General features: G+C 33.4%; 1 protein-coding gene across 1 annotated transcript; it reads right to left on the reverse strand.

Moving 5' to 3' along the window:
- Nucleotides 1-2104: 2104 nt before the first annotated feature.
- LOC145313381 (MAM and LDL-receptor class A domain-containing protein 1-like) lies at nt 2105-22302 on the reverse strand. The gene is made up of 25 exons (XM_080152744.1): nt 22215-22302; nt 21578-21670; nt 21177-21283; nt 20690-20817; nt 20457-20547; nt 17188-17253; nt 14859-14910; nt 13244-13330; nt 11332-11421; nt 10713-10834; nt 10468-10533; nt 10165-10268; nt 9587-9639; nt 8997-9092; nt 8329-8453; nt 8061-8147; nt 7532-7672; nt 7038-7140; nt 6820-6895; nt 5951-6042; nt 5568-5686; nt 5150-5272; nt 4536-4662; nt 3082-3187; nt 2105-2684 (listed from the first exon to the last, which is right to left on the reverse strand). The coding sequence occupies exons 1-25, from the start codon at nt 22299-22301 to the stop codon at nt 2638-2640; spliced, it is 2388 nt and encodes a 795-aa protein (XP_080008870.1). The 5' UTR covers nt 22302; the 3' UTR covers nt 2105-2637.
- Between the last annotated feature and the right edge of the window lie 1438 nt (nt 22303-23740).

The raw sequence follows: 23740 nt of genomic DNA on the forward strand, positions 1-23740 counted from the left end.
GCGATGGAGGAGCGATGTAGGGGCGATGGAGGAGCAATGAAGGGGCGATGGAGGAGCGATGTAGGGGCCATCAAAGTAAGTACAATGTAATATAAATTTCAAGAAGGAAAGATGAAGGAGCGATGTAGGGGCGATGTAGGAGCGATATAGGGGCAATGGAGGAGCGATGTAGGGGCCATCAAAGTAAGTACAATGTAATATAAATTTCAAGAAGGAGAGATGAAGGAGCAATGTAGGGGCGATATAGGAGCGATATAGGGGCGATGTAGGGGCGTTGTAGGAGCGATGAAGGGGCGATGGAGGAGCGATGTAGGGGCCATCAAAGTACAATGTAATATAAATTTCAAGAAGGAGAGATGAAGGAGCGATGTAGGGGCGATGTAGGAGCGATGGAGGAGCGATGTAGGGGCGATGGAGGAGCAATGAAGGGGCGATGGAGGAGCGATGTAGGGGCCATCAAAGTAAGTACAATGTAATATAAATTTCAAGAAGGAAAGATGAAGGAGCGATGTAGGGGCGATGTAGGAGCGATATAGGGGCAATGGAGGAGCGATGTAGGGGCCATCAAAGTAAGTACAATGTAATATAAATTTCAAGAAGGAGAGATGAAGGAGCGATGTAGGGGCGATGTAGGAGCGATATAGGAGCGATGTAGGGGCGATGGAGGAGCGATGTAAGGGGATGGAGGAGCGATGTAGGGGCCATGGAGGAGCGATGTAGGGGCGATGGAGGAGCGATGTAGGGGCGATGGAGGAGCGATGAAGGGGCGATGGAGGAGCGATGTAAGGGCCATCAAAGTAAGTACAATGTAATATAAATTTCAAGAAGGAGAGATGAAGGAGCGATGTAGGGGCCATGGAGGAGCGATGTAGGGGCGATGGAGGAGCGATGTAGGGGCCATCAAAGTACAATGTAATATAAATATCAAGAAGGAGAGATGAAGGAGCGATGTAAGGGGATGGAGGAGCGATGTAGGGGCCATGGAGGAGCGATGTAGGGGCGATGGAGGAGCGATGTAGGGGCGATGGAGGAGCGATGCAGGGGCGATGGAGGAGCGATGTAAGGGCCATCAAAGTAAGTACAATGTAATATAAATTTCAAGAAGGAGAGATGAAGGAGCGATGTAGGGGCCATGGAGGAGCGATGTAGGGGCGATGGAGGAGCGATGTAGGGGCCATCAAAGTACAATGTAATATAAATATCAAGAAGGAGAGATGAAGGAGCGATGTAGGGGCGATGTAGGAGCGATGAAGGGGCGATGGAGGAGCGATGTAGGGGCCATCAAAGTACAATGTAATATAAATTTCAAGAAGGAGAGATGAAGGAGCGATGTAGGGGCGATGTAGGAGCGATGAAGGGGCCATGGAGGAGCGATGTAGGGGCCATCAAAGTACAATGTAATATAAATTTCAAGAAGGAGAGATGAAGGAGCGATGTAGGGGCGATGGAGGAGCGATGAAGGGGCGATGGAGGAGCGATGTAGGGGCCATCAAAGTACAATGTAATATAAATTTCAAGAAGGAGAGATGAAGGAGCGATGTAGGGGCGATGTATGAGCGATGTAGGGGCGATGGAGGAGCGATGTAGGGGCCATCAAAGTACAATGTAATATAAAATTCAAGAATTAGAGATGAAGGAGCGATGTAGGGGCGATGTAGGGGCGATGTAGGGGCCATCAAAGTACAATTTAATATAAATTTCAAGAAGGAGAGATGAAGGAGCGATGTAGGGGCGATGAAGGAGCGATGAAGGGGCACTGGAGGTAAAGGACTATGGAGGGGCGATGGAGAGGCTATGAAGGAGCCATCATGGGGCTATAGTATAGCCTCTTATCATAAGAGGCGATATTAACGCCCCTTCAAAGGAGCTATTAAGAGGCCATGAAGGAGCTATAGCATAGCCTCTTATCATAAGAGGCGATATGAACGCTCCTTAAAAGGGGCTATCACATCGCTCCATATGATAAGAGGCTATGCTATAGCTCCTTGAAGGAGCTATAGAAAATCATCGCCCCATATGGAGCGATGTCATGGAAAGGACTATACCCCAGTTTTCTGTCTGTCCCCTCATTGTACATTTATTTAAATCAAAAGATGCAATAGTAAAAAGTATCATTTATTTGATATAATAAGAAATATAATAATCAAAAAAGAAAGACATATTTTTACAATATACAACTACATTGAAAACAAAATACAATTATTTAGATATTATACAGATATTTAATTGATAATTATAAGAAAAGTTATTCAAAACTTCAGAATGCGACATTACTTTTGAATAAAAAGGTTTTCTTTAAATTGAAAGTTGTAAAATGTACAATAACAATATAAGAGGGGTCAAATCCAATAAAATGTCATAGGATAGCCCGAGAGGTAGGGTTTCATTCATATGTCTTATTTTTTTTTCTTTATACCTATGTAATGTAAGGAAACCCTAACTCCTAGCCTAAGAAAGTTTACGAGATTTGGCCCATTAAAATTTCATGATAGGATTGGAAAAATTCCACTTTGATGAATAATAATTGTGCTTAGTGCATTTGTACTATATAAGACTTTGGTAAAATTTCATAGGTTAATATTATTCAAGATATAGAAAATTGTTTAAAATTACATATAAAGAAATACATCATATGTTTTAACTTCTGGGCAGTTTCTTGCTAGGATCTGCAGTCTCTGGTCGAGCTAAAATGGTTTTAAGGTAAAATAAAGAAATTAAACAATAACAAAACATTAGCGAAAATATAATTAATGGCAGCAGAGAAAATTATATTTCTTCTGTGTTAGTTATAAAGTATAGAATATTTTCAAATCTTTCTTATATAGTAGAAGAGAAATATTTTTTTTCTGTATAGTTTCCTTCTCCACAGAAAGTTATTGACGGACGGATGGACCAAGTTAGTTATAAAGTAAATGGTTCTTTGGAAACCTTGAAAAGAAATTTTTGAAATTTATCTTTAACAAAAAACGTTGAAATGTAATATTAACAATTACAGACAGAAAGATAAAAAATTAACAGACATACAGTCGGACAGAAAGACACTAACACTTATAGAGAATGTTCGCTACTAAAAATACTTACTATTGCAATTTGCTTTATTAAGAGTGATCTGATCAATTGCAAAGCCTCCATTACTGGCTTGTCCAACTATGTACAGTCTCATGTTTTTTCTTCCGTCCACGGACACCTGAGTAAAATTCAATTAAATGGTTAATTTAATTTTGTAAAAATGATCAAATGAAAAGTTTGTATCCCAATTAAGTACTCATAAGGCATGTATCATATCAAAGATAGATGGATGATTATTACTGAGAAATGACACCATAACTGCAATTTATTTTGGCTTAATTACTCAATTTTTTTGCTATTGTGGCCATTGCAGATGTAGCTCATTATAGGGCCTTAAAAAATGACTACAATACAAATTACCAATGGTGGCAATAATAGACCAATACACAGACTAAATTGCAGGACAGTATACATATTAACTGACCAATGGTAGGCCAGTATGATGTCATTTTTATAGGCCCTTTAAAAAGCTTTATTGCAGATTTGTAAAATTTTGCTAATGTGGTATTTTCGGAATCATTCATTTACTGTCATAAAAGTTTTGCGGACATGATTTATAAGTATTGTACCTGAGCCAACTCCCAGTCAGGTCTGGCGGTATCCAGTTCAGCGGCATTCAGCTCCCAGATTTATAAATATTGTACCTGAGCTACCTCCCAGTCAGGTCTAGCGGTATCCAGTTCAGCGGCATTCAGCTCACAGATTTATAAATATTGTACCTGAGCCACCTCCCAGTCAGGTCTAGCGGTATCCAGTTCAGCGGCATTCAGCTCACAGATATATAAATATTGTTCCTGAGCCACCTCCCAGTCAGGTCTGGCGGTATCCAGTTCAGCGGCATTCAGCTCACAGATATATAAATATTGTACCTGAGACACCTCCAGTCAGGTCTGGCGGTATCCAGTTCAGCAGCATTCAGCTCCCAGATTTATAAATATTGTACCTGAGCCACCTCCCAGTCAGGTCTGGCGGTATCCAGTTCAGCGGCATTCAGCTCCCAGATTTATAAATATTGTACCTGAGCTACCTCCAGTCAGGTCTGGCGGTATCCAGTTCAGCGGCATTCAGCTCACAGATTTATAAATTTTGTACCTGAGCCACCTCCAGTCAGGTCTGGCGGTATCCAGTTCAGCAGCATTCAGCTCCCAGATTTATAAATATTGTACCTGAGCCACCTCCCAGTCAGGTCTGGCGGTATCCAGTTCAGCGGCATTCAGCTCCCAGATTTATAAATATTGTACCTGAGCCACCTCCCAGTCAGGTCTGGCGGTATCTAGTTCAGCAGCATTCAGCTCCTAGATTTATAAATATTGTACCTGAGCCACCTCCCAGTCAGGTCTGGCGGTATCTAGTTCAGCAGCATTCAGCTCCTAGATTTATAAATATTGTACCTGAGCCACCTCCCAGTCAGGTCTGGCGGTATCTAGTTCAGCAGCATTCAGCTCCTAGATTTATAAATTTTGTACCTGAGCCACCTCCCAGTCAGGTCTGGCGGTATCTAGTTCAGCGGCATTTAACTCCCAGATTGGTTGTTCTGCACTCTCATCAATCTTCTCGTTGATAGCATCCTCACTGAGTTTATCTGCATCTTTCCTACAATTAATCCTTGCATGAAAGTAACAGGATGCTTGTCTTTGTATCTGTAGCTTAATATTTCTCTAATTTGTGGAGATTCTTATAGGTCCAGGGAAGGTGTGTAGTTACTTACGGAGAGGGTACCTTTACCTCACAAGAGAAATCGCCCCTGGAAAAAATACTTCTGTCAAAAATATTTTGTACTTTTCCTTTTAAAACTAAAATTTAAGTTGAGAGTTGATTACCTACCCCTCCCTTTTATCTCAAGTGCCCCTTGCGTGTTCAGGGGTCAATATGTTTGCTAGGCATGTTAGATTGTAAATATATATTAAATTTTGAATCTTCAACATCAAATTCAGGAAAATTATTATCTTCAACATTAAATTTAGGTAAATCTGATCTTTAGAAATATCCTGACCCTATAGCAATTTAAAATTGTCTAACTATAATAAATTTGGATTATTCTATAATATTTCCTTTTTAGTACAAAAAAAAATTTTCTTACTTGTAAACTTTAAGAGTGGTAGATTCCCCAGCACCAAAAGCTGCAAACCAGAAAGAGAAGCAGAGCTTGTCCCCACCCCCAACACTCTTTATTTCAGGGGATACCAGGCGTACCTTGTCAGTTCTATAAAGTATTAGAATATTCAGATGTGTTAAGAATTGTATATTGCTAATATGATAGAATATTTTGAATGCATTCTTGTGCAACTATACTTACCTTAAACTTTCATCTGAAATCAATATGAATTAAGCTTCTCTGTAAAAAAAAGTATAAGCCAGAATAATTTTAACCTTAGTTAAACTTGTTATCTATTTTGTAATTAATCATAATCACACATAAAGTAATTGTGCTCCATTTTACCATCGCATATTATGACCCATTCTTGGCCAATAAAAAAAGATATTACTGCAACACTAACCTGCTACCAGAGTTGAAAATATCAAAGTAAGCATAGCCAATAGGAGCCCCATAGGTTTTATCTGGAAGATTTGCTGGACGCTTCGTTAAGGTGGCCATTCTCCAATCAAAGCTTTCGCCCTTTAAAACAGTATTATATCTCAATCTTTATATAATTGACAAGGATGAAAAATATTTACTTTTAGTTTAGTAATAAAGTCCAGTAAAAAATTGCTTCAATCATCAAGAAAAACCACCCTAAGACTAAAAATAGTCCAAACCACCTTAAAAGCTGTCTGAAGCTTCTTACTAGAAGAACTAAGTCAGTTTAGTAGCTACTAAAATCTTAAGTTTCAGACAAAAAACCTTACTACTTTGTATCGTAGATTACTACTAAATACTTACATTAGAGGTATTTCTCCAACCGCAAGAATCTCTATCAAATGTACACTCTCCCGTTACAATCTCTGCAGAGGCTGGTAGGTTAGCACATTCACCTGGAGAAAATTAATTTAATTTTAATGATTAGTTAAACTTTTGCCCTTAGCATTTAGTTGATCTAAAGGGTAAGAACGGGACAGAAAAAATCTAAAATCATCCTAAGACTTACATATAAAAGATAGCCTAAAACCATCCCGGGAGCTTTGTGAAGCTTTCATAAAAAGATAAACGAAATCACTTCAATGTTTTTTTTAATTCTTTAATCTAAAGCTTGAGATAAAAAGACCTTACAACTTTATAGAATGGGATAGGTTGAGCTCATTAACTTAAATCATTAAATGATTCATAAACTATTCACTTGGAGTATCATTTATCCAATTTGATGAGCTAGCTTAATTGGATTAACACATAAAAGTAACACAATGTAAAAATATCCAACCATAGTGTTTGAATATGTAAAAGTTTTGTAAGCCAGGTATAATTAAACAATTGAATATATACAGGGTGTTTTTTTTAATAGGACAAAAGTATATAAACCACTTGCCATTGACAGAAATTAATAATCTATATCTTAATTTCTTCATTGGGTTGGGGCAATTTGTATAAGAAAAAAATACTTGGTGGTTTTCAACAAATTATGCCTTAAAAACCGGTTTTTCCAAAGTACCTATTTTTGGAAGACTTTTGGATCATGACCAATTTAATGGGTGTGCTAAAATGCGTATATTTTTAAAATTCAAATTGCGCGGCTTGTGTTAATAGAAATTCCATCTTAGGTTTTGAGGTTTTTTTTTTGTGTCTGATTAACTATATTAATCTTTAAAAAATCTTACCTTCAAAAATAGTAACATCATCAACTGCGATAAATCCACTGGCCCTATTGTTACCCCAAACTCCTTCAACGATAACCTAGAAGAAAAAATATTAAAGTCAGCATTAAATGGTAGAAATCTAGATGGCCAATTTTGTTTTAACCAAAGATATTTATGGGCAAAAAGATTAAAATATTTAAATAGAAAACTAAATAATTAAAGTGTATATTAGTGTAAACCTGGAAGTCCGTCTCAGTGGTGATCTGTGCCTGTCCATAAGCCCATGAAGGACCATGTCCATTATGTAAACGCCAAACAGGAGTCATCAAGAGGTTGTCATCACTAGAATATCAGTAATTAAATTCATGGTGTTGAAAACTACTAAATAACTATATTGATTGATTAATCTGCTCATATTCTGTAAAGAAAACAAGCTCAATCAAATTCATTTGTTGGTTTACAAAACATAGGTACTTTTACTAAACCCAAATTGGTTGGTATGAACTATTAGTATTCATATCAAACTTCCAATCATTATAATTTATGCTACAGAACGGTTAAGTTTTTATCGTAATTGGAGATGCGCACCAATTTGTGATTCGATGTCTTTTTGCTTTCATATTATAAATATTTTGTAGTTCTGTCTTAAAACATCAAAGAATTTTTTAAAACTACTTTACCATCCTTGTTTATTGGGGAATTTAAATGACTCATTAATCAAGTATTTACTTACCCATCAATAGTTCTGGTCCAGATGGCCAGTTTCCCTAAGTTAGGTCCTACGGTGTCCACAATTGGTTCATACATAAAGTACCAGAAGGACATACATTTGGCTGTTCGGCTTCCATTCAGTTGACGGCTTACCAGGAATGCTCTGAAAATGAAACGATAAGCATAGAGGAAGAAGAAAAGATGTAAAAAAAACGTTAAGGTTAGGTAAGAATTTAGGATTTAATTATTAATTAAGCAGTTTTAAAGATTCCGCAGAGTTTCAAAAAAAGTTGTTGAAACACAGAAATGAGATTATAGATTGGCTACGAAATCAATAAAAAAAACCTGGATTAGAACTGGTTACCAGTTATACTGACAAATATTGCATAGCATCGTATTACAGACAATTTTCCACGAATATTAAAGTAAAAATTATAAAATTAATACAAGTTATGTTTGCCTGGGCCTTCAGTTTTGGTTTAATCTTAACATTTTTCATTTTAACATCCGCGAAAGCTGTCTATTATCAAATACCAAAATTGGAAGCATACCTGTCTCCTGCCTGCTGGACATTTTCCCTGGAGAGCTGCATGTAGAATCCAATATCTGAACCTGTAGTGTGATCTGTCAAGGGGAACCTGACAAACAAAATTCTATGTTTACAAATATATTTTTAAAATTGTTCAGTTCATCTAAATAGAATTTTTAAAATTCCTTGTTGTTGTAAATGTCTAAAAAAGTATTCACAAATTATGTCTGTCCTTAAAGATCCCGCTTATCGCTGGACTTATTGAATTATCAATTTGAGTATTTATTTACCTGTTACCATCAGTTGGAGTAGATCTATCCCAATTCAACTCATCAACTCCCTCGCGTCTCTCCGGATTATTCCAGCCACATTCATCATCCTCAAAGGCACAATCACCTGGCCCAGGAGCAGCAACCTGATTATTTATTGACTTAAAAATTTAGTGTGGCATCGATTAATAACAAATTGAAATAAAAATAATATTACAATCCTATTGAATGAAGAAGTAAGATTTATTTTGTCTGTAACTTAAGATTTTGATAACTGCTGAACCGATTGAGTTCTCAATTTTAGGAAAGCATCAGTTTGGTCCCAAAATGGTTTTAGTCTATTTTTTTCTAAAGATTTATAAAGATATTTTCCTAACCGACCCTATTCATTCAACTACAGAGCTCCTAAAAGCTAAGGATAGAACAATTCGTATAAAAAGCTCTAATAAACTATTAGTATTTTCAGCTTTTGCAACGGCCATAAAATTATGTAGATATTATAGTAATATAATTTTTTTCTATGCTGAAATGCAAATCTATCTATCTATTTCTTTGTAGAATCCTACAATTGAATGAGAATAAAACCGTAAGTCGAATGAAGTTTTTTTAAAAACCAGTGAAAGCTTTATCAATTATGAATTATTTTACCTATTAATCATTATTTATTAATCAATAAAATGTTATTTTACCTGTGGGGCTGTTGGACAAACTCCAGGAGTAATAGAAATATCATCAATAGCAATATTACCAAGACTGTTCCTACCAACTACGCCTTCAAACACAATCTGAATAATGTAGTGTTAGTTATCTGTAAAAATAAGTCTTTCAGGGGATCTTTAGGGGCTTCAGCTATTTTTTCCCCATAGGAAAACTCATTTCCAATGAGCTATTGACCTCCCTCTTATAGGTCCAATATTTTTCCTTACTAATATGGAGAGTCCTTTCCCTAAAAGTGCCTAGTTGATTACTCAAACCTCAACCACACCTTATTTTAAAAATCAATTTAGAATAAGAGAAGTAGCTTTTGTTTTTTAGGAAATGTTAGAGCCCCCGTAGTGGTTAGTTATAGGAATAAACTAAACTCCCCTTAAATTCAATTTTATTGAAATATGTGGAGGGGGGCTGTTATAGACCCTTTTGAGATCTTACAGAACAGATATAAATATAAGAACTTTTCAATATAAACATTTTGTGAAACATATAGATTTTTTGAATGACTTCAAGTTACTATTAGTGTTAAATTACGCATTATTTATTTTTGATTTATCAAAACTCCAACCTTAAAAGGTTCAATGGATGAAATAGGTGCTTGACCCATGTACCAGTTATTTCCTGAAACAAACAATAAAAATTATTTCAACAAATGTAAAACATTTCAACAATTTTGTTCTGTAATTTGAAAAATGTTAATCATTTACTTTTATTATAAAACATTTATTTTTAATTGACAGAGTCATTTATAATGTAACAAAGTATATATTTCTGTATAACTTACAATTTTATATTTTGAAAACTATGTATGGACGTCTAAGCACTTTTTAAGGTAAATGAAAGGTTTCAAAGGTTAGAGGTGGTTAATCTAATGTATTTTATTTTTTTCTGAGGATGACAAAATAGGGGGTTCAAAGTTTACACCTATTTACCATCCCCCCCCCCCCCCCTCCCATTGGACGTCTATACATAGTATACAAAACCTTTTTGTGTTTGTTTTTAGACAGAGAGAAGTTGAAATGAAAGAGTTTTAGGATAAAAAGGACATTTCTTAAAGTTACTCTTAAAGATATTCCAGATATATTTGCATTTTTTTACCAGTGCAAATTTCGCCGTTTGCTAATAATCCAGGTATAAAAAGTTTACCTGCATCTCCAGTAAGTGACCAGACCTTCCTGTCTCCAGAGTTGGAGCCTCGGATGTAAACATTCAGTGCTCCAATACCATTACCAAACATATGGGTCCAGAATCTAAAAATTCACTTATGGTATTATGAGAATACATGAAAAGTATATTTTGGAAGATTTTTGGTTTATTCAACAAAGGCTTGACTATAATACAATATGTCTTTCCTTATATCAAAACAATTTTTTTTGGTTTTTATAACTTTATATGTAAAAAGTCGACAATAATATTTCTATATATAAAAATGAAATATAAAATATTGACCTGAGACAAAGTGGTTCTTCATCCCCCTTGTCAGTGGCCTGCATTTGTACGCTTGAAAGTCTTGCCCTAGAAAAATCAATTTAAAATCATGATAAAAAAAATAAAAATTTTTTAAAAATATTTAAATGCCAAATAAAGTTGTAAAAAAATTAACTATTCTTTTCAAAAGAAGGAGAGGGTCGGTTTCTGTGCTTGACAAGGTACTTTGAGGGAAACCGCGATACTTTTTCTCTAGAACGTTTTACCTATCTCCAGGTTTCCTTGGATACCCAGCATCTATGTAAGCAAATGCTCCAGTGATTCTGTTGGTAGAGAAGCTGGAGTGATCTCTTTGTGGCCCGGTGTTGGGGTTGTTACTGCCACGCCCCTAGAAAGATAAAAACATTTGAGACTGACAGTTGCTGACTATGTGCTTGTTTGTTTTCAAAAATAACAAAAGTGTAAGTATTAAATATCACAAACAGACATAAAACCTCGAGTAAAAGCCAAATGGTATTACCTAGGTATTGAAAAAAAACGACTTATATGAGAATTCAAAATGATAACAAATTTCTTAAACAAATAAGCTTTAATGACCTATAAAAAATTTGGGGTTTCTGTTTAGTATACAATTAGTGGCTCCGGCCCTAAGGATAAGACTTGAGGGAAAGGAAAGGGGGTAAGTCTACTCTCAATTTTTTTATTTTAGTAAAAAGAAAGAAACAGATTTTTTTTGGTGGAGGATTCTTAAACTATCCTGAAACTATATGAAGCTTTACTGTAAAGAAGAACTTTGTCGAACCAGCGGCGGTTAGCGTTATCTTAAGCTATAGATACACATATAGAATGATCCTGTTAGTTTTACAAAAGGATTATATTTCTTACCACTTGCCAGCTAAACTCTCCTTCAGGTTCATTCTTGAAATTGCACAGACCAGAATCAAAGGTACAGTGACCACCACATTCATCTCCAGACTAAATGAAAAAAAAGTGATTGTACTATTTATTTATTGTGTAAAATAATCACGAAAATGTTCGTTCGCTGTATTTAAGACTGTATTTTAAACACAAAACACTAAAATCAGATTCCGGAGGAATCGAACCCAAACATACTAAGGGATATACATCCCTTATATCTCAAAAAACCAAAATCAGATTCCGTAGGAATCGCATATGACTCGTATTTATATACATAAGGATTCTCTGTATCCTTTCTCAAGAATAAAAATTCAGATTCCGTAGGAATCGAAACCATTGTCACCCTACTCCTTGTTCACCTAGGTGCTTACCTAGGTTTTTCATTCTTATCGTTTTTTATTTTTATCTTTGTTTATTTGTTTTTCCGTTTGGATTCCGGGGTTGGACCGCCGTTGTCGGAATATTTACCATTGCCCTGAAATTATTGGTGTGAAATTATCCTTAGACACGGACAGAATTTCACACTAAAATCAAACAATTTGTTATACAGGAACCAGTCAGGACAGGGTTGCCAAGGGATCACAACAGGAATAGCGACTTCTCACGAAGGCTTCGGTTCCCTAATTGTTCCGAACTTACGCTTGGAGGAGTTGCAACTAATAGTAGGAGGATGTCTGAATCACGCAGCAAGATATCGTATTTATCTATTGTTAAGATTTGTATTTGCACATATAACATTGTATCGGCTTGGCAAGCGTCAAAGTACACCAGTGGCTCCACAACCCTTAAAGGGTTATGCCAACTATCTGGTACAATGTTGCATGGAATTTTTCTTGTAAAATGATATTGTATTCTATATGAACTTGGCTTGGCAACTAGGTGGAGACGAAGTTCGGCCAATTCCATGCTAGGTACCTAAATAATTGTTATTATGCAGTTCGTTATACTATTTTTTGTCCAAACTCGAAACCAATAGAACCAAACCAGAAGAACCAAACCAATCAAAGCATAGTAACCTTTAAAATGCCATATATCAAATAAAAATATGTTGTACCTATGAGGAAAATAAATCTTATCTAATCTTATCTTATCTTATCTTAAGGTTATTTCCTTGCAAATTTTACAAATTTCATCATAGTTTTCTGTCTCTGAGGAGGTTCTCTTTACGTCCTCAATAGAGCTTATTGATTCATTGAAGGTTATCTATGTTAATGATTACAATATTTAAATTTATTTTTTTATGTAAAATTTTGTTAGCTTTTGGTGGCTTCGCTTCTTTGGGTTAGAATTGTCCTTTCCATATGAAAGTAATCATCTGCTTTTGAAAATTTTAATTAATATTTTTTTTAGATGCTTAATGTTTTAACAGTTTCGTTTAACGATAAAACCTAAATTTCTAAACAAACAAGGATGACAATATCCATAAAAGCGAAGCTCTAAAACGAAAATTAAGTCTTGTAGAGTAAAAAAAGTGAATATACAAAATAAAAATATATAAGTTTTGACAAAATTATGTTTAAGGACTTACTGTTATTTTTAGGAAATGCTTCGCTTATAATATTGTACTTTATTGTAATATGAATTAGCACTCCAAAAATCAGATCAATCGGAGAATACATAACAAAAAATTGTTGTTAAAAAAGATAAGAAATCAACATGTTCAAAATGGACGATTGGTAACGATTGTAGAGTTGCTACGCTTTCTAAGTCGTACCGAACTACTACAGGAATCATTATGCAAAGTTTGAGATTAATAGGACAATTCTAACATGCCTAAATTAACGAAAAAAGCTATCCGTTACGTACGGACGGACGTTCAGACCTACCCTAATTATAGAAAAGCATCGTTTTTAAAAAATATTTTGTAATAAAAGACTACCTTGAATTGAATATCATCAACAGCAATATAACCTCTGTATCTTCTTGCCTGGTTACTCTCGGACACAGGGATAGCTTCAATTATCAGCTAAATTAAAAAACATAATATTGAACTTAATATGCAAAACTAAAAAGTTCAATACTTTTAATCCTAAGCAGTTTGGTACATAGCTAGCTTACACATTGTAAGTTAGATAAAAACGTAGGCACAAAAACTTTGTTTACTTTTATTGAATTTTAATTTGTTGGTGACAATCTAGTAATGTCCAAACGGTTAAACCATTAACTTTTAATCTACAACAGGGTAATTTTGATAATCATCATTGGGAATGTATATCAATTTATCAATAGCATCATCCATTGTATTAGCCCTTAGAATTCTCCAAATTTTTTATATTTCTTACTGCTTTTATAATTTACCCTTTTGGCGTAACTTTATGAATTGTACATTTAAATTATTCAAAGAGGGCTTCAATTTTCATTTCCTGTTTAAGAAGAATAATTCTTGCCGGCCTATAAAGCATAAAACATAAAAAGTTGAGAAAGAAATATATGGAGGCCATTTACTGGGAAAGTAACCCTATTAATTATGTACAAGTATACAACTTTTACATACTTTAATATGTATACATACAAGAGTTGATTTAATTAACTTTTTTTATATGCAAAAAAATATACATTCATTTAGATTTCATATTTGATTAATTCTTTTTTAAAATCTTATAATGACTTTAATGTTTTTTTTTATAAATTTAAATATAAAAAAACTTTTTAAAAATCTTTTAAAAATTACTGCTGGTGTTCATTAGGCATCATTTTAATATTCTTTAATAATTTCTCTTTCATTTACTCCCTGCAGTAAAATCTTAAGAAAATGAAAAATATAAATTTGATTTGAAGATGAGATTAGATGGATATATATCCAGGGATCTAAAGGGATAAGACAATAGCTGATCAATTGATATAAATACACAATGATGGTACACAAAATTACCCTTTCTGTAGATAACAATTAGTGCTTGAATCGTTAGAACATCTAACTTAATGAACCAATCAATTAAAATTAGATAAAAGTCGACCAAAGTTTTTGAGCCAACGCATAAGAAAACGTTTTATTTTATAAAACTTTTGGGCCCAAGGTCTCCTCCCTCCCTGAATTTATCAGACAGAGTTGATTACAAGAATTGAATTAGAATACACAGGAAGAAGAAACATGAATTAGAAAATAGAAGATTTCTAATTTCTATTTGCATTTGCATTTTTGATTTAGAAAGATGTGGAAGGGACGTGGGGGGGGGGGGGTATATTATAAACTATTGATCTATCGCTCTATTTCTGGGGGGAAAAAATATTAGGCATAAACAAAATATTTCTTTCTGCAATCATCTTAGAAAGAAATAAAAATCTTGTTATGGTAGCACCTTTTTAAAGACAACTTAATATTCCAACCCTTTCATGATGTCCGATTTAAAAATTTTCAAAGTTGCGAGTCCAAGTTACATTTGCATCTAAAAGCTATTGATTATTTGTACATGAGAATTGGGGAGGGGGGGGGGGGGGCATTGGTTTTTACTTTGTTGTTCTACCCCTCAATCACAAAATACATTAATACTTACAGAATGATTTGCCGGAAAAGTGTACAGAACTTTGGCCTCTTTCCATTTTCCCCTAAAAAATGAGTTTATTTAAAGGACACATAATTTAATATTAAAAAAATTAAAACTTTTTGTTACTTCATTTTCTTTGTAGAACAATTTTGCATTTTCCTCCGGTTTCGCTCATTTTTCCTCAATTAAGAATATGGATCAAAAACACATTTCTAGAAAGGGACTTGAAAAGCCATTTTGACAAACTTATAATTGATCAAAGTTTTTTTTTTTTCATTTGGAAATATAGAATATACCCATATTATGCATATTGTAAATACTCCATAGAAAAATAATAATATTGAATAGAAAATAACTTATTTTTTAGTGTATATTATTTAGTGCAAATAAGCTAAACCCAAAAGACGTTATCAGTCATACTGCAAGTTATTACACTTTATACTCTTATATTTTTTAGATTTAAGTAATTAAACTCTTTAATTGCTTGTTCTTTATCCGAAAAACTTAACATTAGAGTAACACCTGTTTCTATTTTTTCTTATATTTTAAAAAAACAAGGATGACAACATCCGTAAAAGCGAAACTTGACAAATTTTAACAGCAGACAAACATAGTTTTTCAACGCAATTAATATTAAACATTAATTGAAGTTTGGGGTATAGTCCCTTTCGTTGAAAAATAATGATTACCGAGTCACGCTTTCTCTGTTACAGGAATCATTATGACAAATTTAAAATCGATAGGATGATTCTAACAAGCCTAAATTAACAATAACAGCTATCTGTTACATACATACGAACCTATCTTAATTATTGAAAAGCTTCGTTAAAAATATTAAACAACTTTAGGTGAGGCAAATAATATTGAATGAGTTATTTATTTTCAATCTTAAAAATTGTTAAAATTTTATTTAATATAATGTAATTGCACAGTACAATGAAAATCATTTTTCTCCCACTCAGTTCAAGATAAATATTTTTATAATTGCACAAAAAGAGAAATCTCCTGAGAAAAAAAACAAGGATGACAACATCCATAAATGGGAAGCTCTAAAACGGTAGGACAAACGAACATTAACAGTTGTAGAGTGTCAGAGCTGAATAATCAGAATATAAATAAGTTGAAACTAAATTTTAAATACATTTGTTGAAAAACTGCTTAAATATAGGATAATGTTTAAGGACATACTTACATTTTTAGGACTTAATTATAGAGATGCGTCGCTTATAACATTGTGCTTTGTTGTCTAAAAAATCAGTATACCAAAAGTCAGACCAATCGAATAATTATACCACTTAAAAATCAACATGTTTAAATGGACGTATGGATATTCTGGTAACGATTATAGAGTTGCTACGCTTTCTAAATCGTGCCTAACTACTACAGGAATCACCCTGCAAAGTTTGAAATCGATAGGACAATTCCAAAATACCTAAATTAACGAAAAGGGCTAACCGTTACGGACTGACGGACGGACGCTAATTATAGAAAAGCTTCGCTTTTAATAAGTGAAGTGAATTGCAGGGGGGGGGGGTTGAAGGGGATGCATTTATGCGCACATCAGTGCCAATTATTGATGAAAATAGGTATTGAAGTTGAGAGTTAACAAACTATATTCAGATTGCCAGCTAGAGAATAAACTTTGCGGATTGGATATCTTTTCTTGGCACTTTCCTTATTAGTATAGCATACCTACACAGTTATTTATCATAAAATCATGGTTTGATAATCTAAAACTCAATTAGATGAATTTAAAATCTAATTTTCAGTTAGGAATCTCATGAAATTACAATTTGATATTATAATAAATAATTATCCCAAAATCTATTAAAGCAAATGCCAGATTTCTTTGTGATGCAATTAATTGGAGATCCAATAAAAATAATATTTTTGGTATATTTAGTGTGAAATTAAAGAAACGTCACATTTATCTGTAATACAAAGTAGAATGGTGTCTGTCCGTCCGTCCGGCAGCACCAGAAATAATTCTTTTTTTTTTAAATTACCTCTTGTGGCAAGCCCCTAGGGGCGAAGCCGCTAATTGTAAATATAGTAGACTTAAATTAACTACCGCCACCCATGCGCCCCCCCCCCCCAAAAAAAAAGAAATATTACAAATATATATACCACAAAGTCTCCTCCCTTCCAATTTTTTTCTTTTTTAATTGAAAAAAGTAAAATTAAAAATGCCAGATAACTACACCTCAAAGTCAAATATTTTTTTTTGGTAATTGTTGTTAAAGGTTTTAAAAAGGTCAACCTGACTGTAACAATATAAACATTTTAGAATTATACCTAATAATATCTCCTTACTGACTTTACTATTGAGTTTTATTACCTTGTATTATCCAACAAGCTCTCTAGAACGACATCGTTGTTAAAACTAACTTCGCCATTGATTTCACTAAAAATAATTACTAAATTAATATCTTGAAAAAAAAGACTTCATTTTTTATTTCATTTATTGATTATAACATACTTAATCCTAAAAATCTTAAAAAAGATACTTGTAAATATAAGATTTAAATGGGATCAGTATTTATTGGTTTAGACATTCAAAAGTACCAATCATAATCAGTGTAAATTTGGTGTGGTTCTGTGTGATTGTGTGTGTAGGTATAGTTATTTTTGTGTGGATATGAATGTGTGTCTGTTTGGTATTTTTGTGTAAGTGTTTAAAAGTATTTGTGTGGTCTGTGAGTATGTGTGTGTGTAATTGTGTAGGTGTTTTGTGTGGGTCTGTGTGTGTAGGTATTTATTTGTGGATGTGGGTGGGTGTGCCAGTAATTATGTGGGTCTGTGTAGGTATTTCTTCGTGAATGTGTGTCTGTGTGTTTAGGTATTTTTGTGTAGGTGACTTGAGTGTTTTTGTGTAGGCCTGTTTGTGTGTGTAAAGGTATTTTATTTTTTTTTTGTGGGTGTATGTATGTAAAGGTATTTTTGTGTAAAATTGTGTGTATGTTTGTAGGTATTTTTGTGTGGGTGTGTGCGCTAATGATAATATTTTGTGTGAGTGTGAGTAGGTATTTATGTGTGTGTGTAGGTGGGTGTGAATACGATTGCATTCTTTCCTTGCAATCTAATCTCAGATTAGAACATGGTCTTGCGTAACATTTCTCAAGGGGGGAGAAAAATGGAAAAATTTTGCAAAACTTTTTTCATTAACAATGTTAGCATCTATCATAAACTAAAAAATATTTATTTGGGATCCTCTCTTTTGCTATCTGTTGGGGAAAGGTACATTAAAAGTTTTATTATTTATTCCTATCTTGTTAAGAAACAAAGGCCATAAAAGTCACAATTAAATAGGAAACCGAACCTTTACCTAAACATTTTATTCATAAATAGACTAAATATTTGTTGGTATTATTCTAGCATTAAAAAAACACGATATACAAAATTTCAGTCTATTTTAAAGGTTGATAAAAATAAATCAAAGAAAATATAAATTTCCTTATAGTTGTCAATAGTTAGTGTTAGGAGACAGAAATTGGGGGGGGGGGGGGGTGGAGTAGAAGTACCATCCCCCCCCCCCCACCATAATTTCTTACACTTAATTAAACAATTTAATACTCACCCCCCCCCCCCACCCAGTGGCGTGCGGTAGGGGGTGTCATAAGTCCCCTTAAAATTAATTTTTTTATCCACTTAAAGTTTTACGCCGTACACGGCAATGCTCCCCCATTACAACTTTTTTAAATTTTATATTTCAGGGGTGTGAAAATATTCTATCAAACCCTTAGAAACTAATGTATTTATTATGTGAATGAGACTAACAAGTTATAAAAAGTTATGATAACTGAAAGAAAAGAAAATAAAGAGTGGATGTGAAAACTTTGAGAGATAATATTTTCATTCCTCGATATTATATTTATACAATTCAGAAAGTACATATCAATTCTTACATTAATTTTGTAGCAAAGCTACTTTAGAACAACCAATGTATGTACGTCTGCTTTCCGTCTTTGTGTAAAATGGATTTCTCTCGTCTATTAAATAAGATAGACTTCTAAAATTTTAAAATGGGATTTACTCATCTTTTACATGAAATAGGCTTCTGAAATTTTTAAAGTGTGTAACTACTTTTCTCGTATTCATTCGAATCCGGTGGATAGGAACCGGTTCTCATCCATACGAAAAAACTATGTCTAGCATCGTATTATATCAGCTTTCTACGAATATAAAAATGTACAATCATAAGATTAAAACCAGCTTTTTTTTAGCCCGTGCCTACGGCACCTAGGGGCTAAAAAACTGGTTTTAATCTTATAATTGTACATTCTATATCCGCGGAAAGCCGTTTATAATACGATGCGAGAAATAACTATTCTACAACTTACTTTATTTGTCTAACTAGGTATATTTGTTTTAATTTCTATGCTTTCTTTTTTAATGTTTTTTCGCTTATTCATTCGAAACCGGTGGATTAAAACCGGTTTTCATCAATACGAAAAAACTATGTGTAGCATAGTATTATATCCAGTATTATATAAATATGTACAATAATAAGATAAAAACCAGTTTTTTAATCTTATAATTGTACATTTTATATCCGCGGAAAGCTGTTTATAATACGATGCGAGAATTAACTAATCTTTAGTTTTATGAAAAGATTTGACATTTCAGTTAATATGTTTTTCTTGCAGAAAACAATTACAAAACTATCTTCTATTTCATTTTAGTCTTATTTGAATTGAATATATTTACACAAGTTTTGTTCGAAAAAGTACCAGTATTTTTAAATATATAGAATAAGTGTGAAAAACAAATCATGTGAGAATTTGGAGTATGTTTGTTATAAATATCTTAAATAGTTTTTTTTATGAATGCAATTATTATGCTACTTATATACTTGATTCGCCCGCGACTGTGGCTCAACACTTAGCGCATTCGCTCGTCGTCGGGAAGGTGATAGGTTCGAATCTCGGGCCGTCACCGCGTAATAACTAAAGACGTTAAAAATGGTTCCTACTGCTGTTATGCCAGATGCGTGACATAAATAGTTAGAGTAGGGAGGAATGCCTTGGCCCAAAACAGGGGCAACTCGTTACCATGCACAGTTGGGACTTCTCAGACAAAGGTCGTGCATCACAGAGAGTTAGTTGGATGTTACTTAACCTAATATCCTTGGGTGTTTGGACATAGAAGGGTGCGTAACAGTCATCCTTAGTTCTCCTGTATTGCTGGACCAGGACCTGGACAGTACATCAAGTTGACTGCAATCCCGCCCGTACGAGGTAATTAAAGGTATATACTTGATTGTTAACAACTAAAGTTCTGTATCAAATTCTTTGTTTACATAACTTTTATCTGAAAGTCCTATCTGAACATGCTTGTAAGTCTACCTGAGGTGAATTCTTTAAAAAACTTTTGCCCCACTAGAATCAGTTTTTTATCACTAAAATTTTAGTGAGGCAAAATTATCCCCTCTAAACTTTTAGTTTGCCTCACTAATTTTAGTGGGGCAAAAGTTTTTTTTTAAAATTCACCTTTGATTGATGTTAAAATCTTGTCATAAAATAACACTTTAAAAGTCTTTTTTATGAGATGACTGATTCAGATTCAAACCCAACACCAATAAAAGCGGACGAGAAAAAAATATCTTACTTGGAATCGGATGGGTGTAGAAGAATTCTGAGCCTGTCCGCAGAAAGTCCGGAAATTGAAAAGCTGAAGCTTACACAATGACCCTTAGAACCTAAAATTTGAGTGAATAATAAAAATCTTGTACATATATTTCTCAATGAATATAGAATTTGTGGACATTATGTCAGGGAAAATTTTGTCGGAGATTTAGGTCGATACTATAGTCCTCATTTATTTACTAAAATATTATTCACCTGTGCTTGTCATAACCGGGCTTTGAATCATCGCTGACACCGTGTTCTCACCCTCAACTGTGTGGGGCAGGGTTGAGGTCTCAAAGAAAATATATCCTCCTTCCAGGTTTTTGTTATTGCTGTCAGACCTTAAAATGAATAAGTTTGAATAAGCTTCTCTGAAAAGTTTAACTAAATTATACATTAAAATATAATTTTAACAATATTTTAAAAGCTTCTAAGAGATTTCGGTGATTTCCCTTATAGTTCTTCGCGAGCACAGATCCTTCAAGCCCCTTAAATATTCTATGAATTTATGGGGGTAGGAGATCTTACGCCTAAATCCTGCCCTTACCCTAGGGGGCTATCTTGTACTCAATATAACCCAACCTGAACAGACTTAAAGTATAAAACAAACACACATTTTCAATTTGTGTTGATTATAAGGAGGAAGGTTTCTGTGCTCGATAAGGCACTTTGAGGGAAACAATCGAAAAATAAATCATACCTGGGACCTCCAATCCAGAAAGCATCCGAGCCTTTGCTGGCCAACCATTTGAGTACTGTTGTATTATCCAGGTTCTTCCATCCACACATGCCAACTTCATCTCCAGACTTTAGCAAATAAATTGTAAGTTAATTTTCTAAAAACATACCTACATATAGAACAGATCTTACAATTATTACCCGCATCGATTCGTACTAGAGACGTTATAAGCGTACCTACTGCTACTATATTTGGCACTTGAAACTAATGGCAAGAGCAAGGAGAATACCTTGCACATAAATAGGCGCAGATCACATATATATAGACCTAGAATTTCCAGACAATGGTCGTATAGTAAAGTGCTGTTGTCTATTGGAAGTTTATAAGTTGAAAAAATGTCCTAGAATAGTAATTAATCTTACCTGAAAATCACAGTTGGCAGAGTTAGAATCTGTTGGTCGAGGTCCTAAACTTGAGAGCTGACGCTTCTCTCTTGATTGTAAATCCACACTAACCTTTGGATTTTAAAATATGAATGTTAAACTTTTCTTACAATAGCTATTTTTAGTAATTAGGAAGATGATTAAAGTCTCTGAACGAACAGATTATGACGTCATACGATAAAATAACCAATGAGAGGCAAGCATAAATTTTATGATTGGTCAATTACAGTGTATACTGCCCTCTCATCGGCTATTCTATCGTATGACGTCATAATCTGTTGAGGGACTTCAATCATCTGAATTAGTTACAGAAAAGCCATTTTAAGGTAAGCTTAATGAGTTAATGTTTATCAAAGTTAAGATAACTCTTTAAAGGGAATAGGATATCGAATGGTTTCGTAGGGGCTAGGGCTTTGGGTACAGCTTGGGGTAAAATTCCAATGAAACTATTATAATGATGAGCAATCGCTCCATCATTTAATTCCTTGGGATGTAAATATTCATTTATGCTAAATTTTCTTTTGGTTATTTTCCTAAAATATAATTATAATCCCAAACTGACTGTCAAAACAAAACAAAAAAGTAGATTTATTTCTTGAGGCAAGTTATTAAATACCTGTTTTTCTAAGTTATCAATTCTATTTGGTAGAGCTAACAATTTAGAAAACATCAACACAGATATTAACAAATATCTCACAATCATTTTGTCTGAAATATTAATCACATTTTTTTCAATTTGATATACAACTTTTTACAAAGTTTATGTGTATTTTACAAGCTTAAGATCTCTTAAACCGCCTGGATCTACTCCTCAGGGAATATAGATACTGGTCCAGCGGTGGTTTTAAGATTTTTTTTAGCGTTGGCATGTTGATGATGTAAACACCCCTCCCCTTCCCAAAAAAACATACCCTTTGCAAATCTTGATGGTAAAAAACAAATACAAAAAAACATTATATTTGAATTAATAATTTAAGCCCCAATGTTGAGTAAGCACTTAATGTAAAATTATTGTTTTCAAACCTTCACAATTTACCAGACAAACAATTTTTCAACAAAATTTATTGATTTTTCTTGTCATAAAACACTTCACTGTAAAAAGTTTATTTTAAACCACGACATTTAAATTTTTTCTAAGGAAATTTTTATTCTTCATTTTATCAAAAAATCTTTTAAACATCCTGATAAAAATTTATAAAACCTAAACTTGTATAAAATTAATTGTATACCTACTTTTTTATTTGTAAAAGTTCTGGGCTCTCATGTGCTTGTAATTTTATAAATACTTTCAGTTCAATGAACTTGAGTCTGGATAAATTAAAAACCTATTTGGAAACTTTGCTTTTAAGTACTTTCCTTTACAGAGTAGAACAAAGGTCTGTTATTAACATTTTCTTAACTTTTATGTAGCATAAACTTTAGTAATAATATCAGTTTTAAATTTTATTTCATGATACTTTTAAATAAAAAATAATAAGAATAAATATTTAAAACACAAAAAGCGGAGATATTCAATTTTTAAAAATTATTCAATTCTTAATGGAATAGCAAGCTTGGTACTAAAATTAATACTACAAAAAGCAAATGAAAGAAAATGTAAATCCAATAAAAGTTAAATAACTTTCATTTATTGTAGAATCGTAATGTAAACATAAGTGTGAAAACAATTATTATTACACGCCTGACCTAGACCTCATTTCAATATAAATTATATGTACATAAATTTTAGAGAAAGGGGAATTCTAAATCCAATTTAGCAGACACATATAAATCCTTATTAACATAATATATGCATTACAAATTTAGTCCTTAAACACAATTTATATTCAAACAGAGTGAAATGTGTAATTTAAGATTGTTTTAACACGTAATAAAGGAAAAACTTGCGAATTAAATTGACACCTTTTTGAAATATTATCCTTAGAGTTGCAAAAACATCAAAAATATATACAGGGTGCGCCACATAAATCCGGACTTTTTCTTATTTTTAAAAAAATGAACATAAAATCGTCAATTTTAAAGATTTTATTGAATTTTAAAAACTGGGAAGCAAACTAGCTATATGACTATTAGATTATTCAATAAAATCGCCGCCAGCCTCAATCACCGCCTCTACCCGCCCCCTGAACCGCCCCCAGACCC

Source organism: Acartia tonsa, chromosome 3 (assembly GCF_053477335.1).
Source record: "Acartia tonsa isolate MP-2025a chromosome 3, ASM5347733v1, whole genome shotgun sequence".
In the NCBI taxonomy this organism is placed as follows: Eukaryota; Metazoa; Arthropoda; class Copepoda; order Calanoida; family Acartiidae; genus Acartia; species Acartia tonsa.